This window comes from Myodes glareolus, chromosome X, assembly GCF_982192425.1.
Source record: "Myodes glareolus chromosome X, mMyoGla1.1, whole genome shotgun sequence".
Lineage (NCBI taxonomy): Eukaryota > Metazoa > Chordata > Mammalia > Rodentia > Cricetidae > Myodes > Myodes glareolus.
Window position 1 is genome coordinate 53,586,079 of NC_142053.1, and position 7,831 is coordinate 53,593,909.

General features: G+C 40.0%; 1 protein-coding gene across 1 annotated transcript; it reads left to right on the top strand.

Annotated features, from left to right (window-relative positions):
* The first annotated feature begins 3,592 nt into the window (after window positions 1-3,592).
* LOC148117327 (melanoma antigen preferentially expressed in tumors-like) lies at window positions 3,593-7,035 on the top strand. The gene is made up of 3 exons (XM_087902743.1): window positions 3,593-3,888; window positions 5,126-5,710; window positions 6,522-7,035. Exons 1-3 carry the CDS (start codon window positions 3,593-3,595, stop codon window positions 7,033-7,035), a joined length of 1,395 nt encoding a protein of 464 aa, XP_087758869.1.
* The last annotated feature ends 796 nt before the right edge of the window (window positions 7,036-7,831 follow it).

The following is a 7,831-nucleotide window of genomic DNA, read 5'->3' on the forward strand; positions in this document are numbered from 1 at the left end:
GCATATACTGGATTTTTGGGATCCAGTCTGTTTGGATACTTGGTGCGGGAGAATTATCTGTATTCTGTCAATCATATTTTAATAAAACGCTGATTGGCCAGGCAGGCAGTATAGGCGGGAAAGCCAGACAGGAAGTAGGGGTGGAGCAAAGAGACTGGGAGTATTCTGGAAGCAGAAGCTCTCTCTCAGCCACTCCTGCGCAGACCACCGAAGAGGCAACATGTAAGCTGTCACACTGAGAAAGGTACTGAGTCCATGTGGCTAACATAGATAAGGATAATGGGGTAATATATGTTATAAGAGTTAACAAGAAGCCTGACCTAATGGGCCAATCAGTTTATAACCTTATGGAGTCCTGTGTGTAATTTTTCTTTGCTGCTTGCCAGCTGTTGGGGTGCTGGGAAGGACAGAAACCCCAACAAGCCAGCCCCCATGTTACATATGGTGCCCAGACGTGGATAAATGAATCCACAGAAAGCCTGAGAAAGTTTGGGAAAGAATAGAGTAAAGTATGTTTTCTTGGTAGCAGCAATTTTTCGGTTCTGCTCTGCTTGCTAGAGGCAAGCAAGCGCTCTCATCTGAGAGAGGCTTCCTGACTCAGCTTTAGCTGCAAAACCTTGCAGCTCTTTAAAGAGGTCCTGCCACAAAATACTTAAATGTTGTTGATGACAAGCTGAACACATTCTTTTCAGTTTTCAGCTGTAGCAGGAGAAAAGCTGTGCTGTTTTAAAATGCCGGCTATCTGGGCTGTCCTGCCAGAGCAAACTCTGACTCTTTCAGGCAGGCAGTCCGACTGAGTGTGGTCTGTGAGCAGAATGCTGCAGCTTGCTTGCTGGCAAGGACCTTGAAACACCATAGAGTTGTGGCAGTGAACACAGCTCTGGCTGGTACCTCAGCCTTGAGGCTGAACAGCTAAGGAATGAGCTGGATCTAGTCGTCAAAGCCACAGCTCTCCATATTGCTTAGTAAATTAAAGACTCATATGGTCAGAAAAAGAAAAACATACAGTAAAGAGAGATTCAAAGAGGAAGAAAACCTCTAAATGGTTTACAGTGTGTATATGCAGGCTAAAAGTTAAAATTCTTAAAGTTAAAAGGAAAGAAAGAGAGTAGTTGGGTGTGGTGGTACACACCTTTAATCCCAATGCCTGGGAGGCAGAGGCATATTGACCTCTGTGACTTCAAGGGGTAGAGGTAGATTGACCTCTGTGACCTCAAGGTGTGGTAGTACACGCCTTTAATCCCAATGCCTGGGAGGCAGAGACAGATCTCTGTGAGTTCAAGGTGTGGTAGCATACACCTTTAATCCCAGCACTGGGGAGGCAGAGACAGGAGGATCTCTGTGAGTTCAAAGACAGCCTGGTCTACAGTGTTATTCCAGGACAAAGATATACAAAGATCCTGTCTCAAAAAGTAAAAGTAAAAATAAAAGAAATAGAGGTTAAAATAAAGCCACATAAGGATGGAAAATGCACAGAGAATCTTCATACTGTATGCTTTTATGTTCTCTTTAAATTGTTTGATTGCTGAGGAAGGAGCAACAACTGCTAAAAGACTTTTGTTTATAAATGCTGCTGAACTAACCCAAGATAGGCATTTTGAAAATACCTTGGCTTCAAATTTGAAGTCAAAAGGTATGTTACTTTGGAGAAGAGATTTTGCTTTTGTTTCCACAGAAAACGAGAGACTCTGGATTTATTCAGAGTTAAGAATAATCACCTTTGACCAAGGGAGGCCACCTGAAAAATCTCCGATAGGAACAGATGGCCCAGATGACAGAGGTCTACATCCAGAACTGATCCAAGACTGCTGCCTGAGATGATCGAGACTCACAGGATACTCCAGTCATGACTTGATTATAACTCTAAATTTTCTTTAGGTCCCCTTAAGACTATCAGCGCCCCCAACCAGCAGGAAGTAGCCTGAAATACTACGCCCACATTCCCAACAAATGGATTATGGGTATTTTCCTTTGTTTAAAAAAAAAAAAGAGGGAAATGGTGCGGGAGAATTATCTGTATTCTGTCAATCATATTTTAATAAAACGCTGATTGGCCAGGCAGGCAGTATAGGCGGGAAAGCCAGACAGGAAGTAGGGGTGGAGCAAAGAGACTGGGAGTATTCTGGAAGCAGAAGCTCTCTCTCAGCCACTCCTGCGCAGACCACCGAAGAGGCAACATGTAAGCTGTCACACTGAGAAAGGTACTGAGCCCATGTGGCTAACATAGATAAGGATAATGGGGTAATATATGTTATAAGAGTTAACAAGAAGCCTGACCTAATGGGCCAATCAGTTTATAACCTTATGGAGTCCTGTGTGTAATTTTTCTTTGCTGCTTGCCGGCTGTTGGGGTGCTGGGAAGGACAGAAACCCCAACAAGCCAGCCCTCATACTACAGATACTCACCTTCCTGGACCTGGAGGGAGGGGGGACGAACTTGAACTTCCCACAGGGCTTGAAACCCTGACTGCCCTCAGGGACAAAGAGGGAGGAGGAGAGGGAGGGGGGGAGTGGGAGGGTGTTGGGAAGAGGGGCGTAAATGGAATCTTTTATACTTTAATAAAATTACTTTAAAAAAATAATTTAAGCACATTTATCTAAAGATTTATATGAGAATGAATATACCTGTTTTTATTTCTGGATCTGGGTTGCCTCAACTAAAGAATCATTATTCTCATCTATATGTATTTACATGTCAATTTCATAATTTCATTTTATGTACACCTTAATAAAATTCCATTGTGCCAAAAAAATCATAATAGTCCTTATTTGATGTCATGTATTTATTTTTTAACACACACATACAGTATAATAGAACCAATTCTCATCTTTTTACACCTACATATATCCTATGTTGATCATGTCCAGCTATTGTTTTTTTACTTTCAGTACTCAAATTGCCAACCTTCCCTGACCCTTAGAGTCACTATTCTATTTTCAGATTAACAGTTTTTTTTAATTTCTCTGTGTTAGAGACAGCAAGAGGATTTAATCAGAGATTTTTTTTAGTCTACTCCCAAAAATGTGTGCCTTCCTTGACCTTAAAGACCTTAAAGACATAGTATTCTTAATTTGGGCTTCTTTAAGGTATAATCTTTCTGCCTATTGTTTCAGAATAACTTGAAGCTCCAAACCATCACCCTTTATGTATATCTTTTGAAGTTTTTATCTCTCTTCACCTGCCAGAAAATCTGATTTTGGTGATATACTGAAGTTTCATTCTTCTACTTACAATTATTTTTTTATGACTTAGTATTTTCCATATCCAAAAAAATGAAGACATGACCTTTGTGTATATTTACATTTCTACTTCTTGTTGATTTTGTATTCTTTTCATAGAAAATATTAGCATGTAGGCAGCTATCTAATGTTGACTTCTAACATACTACTAATTTCAAATGCCATTTTATCATATGTATATTATATATTCATATACATAATTATATAACCAGGTCAATGTCTAACCTGTGCTTATAATAGAGATATCTAGAAATCATTATCTGACTCACCATATGTTTAGTCTATAAATGTTTTTCTACATTGCTAGTAGTGTATCAGTACTGTCAAGTGTTTTTCACCTTTGTGCAGGTTCATGAAGATGGACCACAAGGACCCAGCCACACTGTTAGACCTTGCTATGCAGAGTCTGCTCAATACTGAGACTGTAATAATCCAATCACTTGAGGAGATTCCAAGAGAACTCTTTATTCCACTGTTCAATGCTGCTTTCTTGGGTGGGCATAAGAAGACACTGACAGCAATGGTGAAGGTTTGGCCCTTTTTCTGTCTCCACATCGGAACAATAAGAGGACATGAAATACATGGTAAACTCTTAAAAGCCATGATTGATGGTCTTCAGGTCCTTCCTGCCATAAACTCTGCTTCCCGGTAAGACTCTGTATGATAGTGACATGGTGAGACAGCAAGAGGTTATTCTTCAGCCTGTGACAGGAGAGGAAAAAGTTATAGCAAAGATAGTTCGTGGTAAATTTTGACAATGGATGGGAGGTGTTTGGTCCAACTGTTGAGATCTTGTTGTTTTTAATTTTTTCCTTTTATTAAAAATACTTTTTTCTCATATATCCCGATTATGGTTTCCCCTCCCTCTGTTCCTCCTAGTTCCTCTCCTCTTCCTTTCCCATATAAATCCACTCCCTTTTGTCTCTCATTCGAAAACAAACAGGCTTCTAAGGGGTAAAAATAAAATAAAATGAGAATGAACAAAAACTAACACTTCAGAATAGGACAAAACTAATAAAGAGAAGGAAAAGTGCCCTAGAAAAGGCACAGGAACATATATAGAAGTAGAAAACCACTTAATTGCAGCCAGGAATCTAATAAACCCATGACACTAGAAACTATAATATATATACGCAAAAGACCTGTAAGGTAGAAAGAGGAAAAAAATAAATATATGCATAAAACTAAAACATAAGATAAGTGTTTAAACAGCTCAGACACAACATTTTGAGATAATGAACCTCCAAAGAGGCCATTGAGTTGATTTTCTGTAGGCCATATGCTGCTGGTCATGCAGTCTTCCATTAAGAGTAGGAGTTTGCCCCCAGTGAGAGTCCATTAGAAGAAAGTAAATTTTCATTTGCAAGTGGTTATCAGTTGGAGATAGGTTCTGGGCTAGGGATAAGGGCATATGTCCACTTCTTTCAGCTCTGGGACCCCATTTGGTGCAGGCCCATACAGACCTTGTTCATGCTGCCTCAGTCTCTGTGACTTCATTTGTGTGTGTATCCTCTTGATTTAGAGGGCCTTGTTTCCTTGGCGTCCTTCACACCATCCGGATGTTATACTCTATTCATTTTCTCAGTTGAGGTTATTTAAAAGAATCTAATGTCTTATAGAGGGTTTTAATTTTGTAACACATGTGACTGAGGATGCCATTGATTGGTAAACATGATGGGCATATTACTTAGAAGACAGAAGCACTGAAATGGGTGAGCATTGATGGAGAATCTAGGACAAAGGTAATGCTGGAAAGTGCAGTGTTTAGTTGCTGTATGAAGTTGAGCACCCAAGGAGTTTTATCCTCACTTGTTATCATTAGTTCTGTTAGACTGTATTAAAATATGCTGCCTCTCTTATGTGCTACCTCCTCTTTTCCCTACAGAGGCTCCAAACTGAAGATCCTAGATTTGAGGCATGATGCTGTCTGCAGGACCACATATTTTCAAACCAGGACAACATTTCCTTCCTGTTTTCAGTCTTGTTCTTACTCTCAGATCTCTGCCCCGAAGAGAGAAGTCCAACATAGCACTGTAAATGTAGTGCCTGAGGCTGAGTTGTCCAGCTACCCCACTGAATTACTAGTGGATCTTTCCCTGGACAGCACCTTGAGAGCAAGCGAGTTTTTGTCTTTGCTTTTGAGTAAAGTTGAAGAGAGTTCCAGGTCCTTGCACCTCTGCTGTCGAGATTTGCAGATTGATAAACTGTCTGAGTATAAAAATATCCTGAAACTTGTGGATCTGTTGTGCATTGAACACCTGGCAGTTGATCAGGCTTCTCTTGGTGATATTACAACCCTTTTGTCTCACATGGTCCACCTGGACAGTCTCAGTCTGTCTAAAATCACCCTTAAATCTTTGAATGGGAAAACATTCAAAGGTTTCCTTACCCAACTTGAGCGGATGAAGAACCTAAAGGAGCTCAGCCTGTCTTTCTTCTGCCTCACAAATCGTCTACACAAGTTGCTCAGGTGAGAGTCTGAGGGGAGGGGAGGTACCTGGTTTTTTTTTTTTTTTTGTTTTTTGTTTTTTGTTTTTTGACGTTCTGTTGTTAAGAAAGGAAAGAAACTAGACTATGGCATTCCTAAGGCTCGTTGGAATCTGTTTTTCCCTTCGCAACAGTAACACTACAGGAACTTTGAAACTGTCCACTAGAGCACTTCATTTATAGTGAAGAAAAAGTCAGGATTACAAAAATAAGCTGTACCTATTCATTCATTCAGACAACTATCCTCATACAATATAGGACCTCAAACACCTGAATGAAAAGAGACTTTCTTTAGGTTTCTAGAGATGAAGTGGAAGCATTGAGGTAGAAGGAGGTTAAGATTTCATGCTGTAGTCTGACATACGTACTCATCAAAAGATCCCCATAGTTCATATTGTCAGATCATCTTTGCCCATGTGTTGGGCTCAAGGATCAGGCCCAGAATCTAGAGATTGTCGTTTAGGAACATTCAGTTGGCTGCTATCCCTGACCCCATTCCATCAAACAGTAGGATTAGTTCCGTGTGGATTATAATTACCAACTTGATTAAATTTTCACACATTATTTCTCAGAACCAAGCATAATAATCTTGTACATGTTCTGAAGATTAAAAATCTGTGTCTAAGAGTGGAAAAGTCTTTCCTAGAGCCACAAGCCTATTAAGTTATTTTAAAGTCCACATGGTTAGCTGCTGCAGCACTGTATGTACAAAGAAGCTTGTTCTAGGTTCCTAGATATATTCCCACCACCAGTTCCTCATTCTTCAGCATCAATTTTCTGTTTTCTCCCTACAGAGTCCTCCCACCTGGTTTGGATTTCTTGAATCTGCCTTTCTGTGAGCTTTCTTACAGAGACTTCAGATTTCTTTCCCAGTGTCCTCAGGCAACCCACCTCAAGCTGCTGAATCTCAGTAACAATCCAATATCTTGGGAAGATTGTGAGCCTTTCCAAACGCTTATGGAAAATGTGTCTGGTACCTTGCAGTATCTAGAGATAAATCATTGTCTTATAACAGATTCTACCATAACTTCTCTTATCCCAGCTCTAAGCCAGTGTTCCCACCTCCGTGTGCTTAGTTTTGCTTCTAACCCTATTACAATGTCTATGCTCGTGAGTATCCTGCAAAACCTAATACCGCTTATGGAGCTGAAATACGTGGTTTACCCCATCCCTGTGCATTGCTATGAGCGGTGGTATTTTCGGGGTAGTTTAGATCGACAGAAGCTTGCTGATGTGCATGCACAGTTGAAGATGATGCTACAGGCAGCACAGCGGACTGACTTGACCTTGATCACTTTTTCAGAGTGAATTCCACAGTTCAACCAATTTTCAATAATGATAGTTGCCATTTGAGCACCCAGTGTTCTTTCCTGAGGTCTATAGACTTCATATGTAAGATTTATATATTGTAGGAAACGTAGTCAGGAAATATAGACAGGAATTGCCCTTATTACGAGTAACTGACAAGAAAATGGAAGAATTAAAAGTTCCTGAGGCTGAGTTGTCCATTGTCACCATTATTCTTCTTACCAGAATGGTATAGATCAGGAAGTCATGATAAATCATACCTCTGTCTTCAGTGAAATTTACTTCTGGTTACTGGTCACCAGTCATGACACTCTAGCTTTTCCTGGATATGTTTCTGGAGGCCAGGTAGTTATTAAAGCCAACACTTTTATCCCATAAGTTATATTTAGCCTCACAATATAGGACTGTCTTCAGTCTCTTATAGGAAATCATCTGGATTTAACAGTGAGAAAAAGAATGTGTATGCATTACCCATTGAGTGACTCAGTTTTTTTTTTTTATTTCATACTCCTTTTCCAAGCATTGGTTTGGGATTGTATTGTAGTCAGCCAAAATGAACAGACAGACAAGACAAGGTTCCTGCCTGAATCCAGTCAGAGGCTCAATGTTTCTGTGGCTTACCTGTTTTTGCACAGATTGTTAGTGCATGGAAGCAAGGTGTTTTACCTCTTTGGGCCCTGTTTTATTTCCCTTGTTCTTGTTACATATTCTGTTTATTCTCTTCTCAGCAGAATTCATAGGTTCGATGTTACCATCTTGGAGGCTTTCTCTCACATCTATTTGATGTTTATCTTCT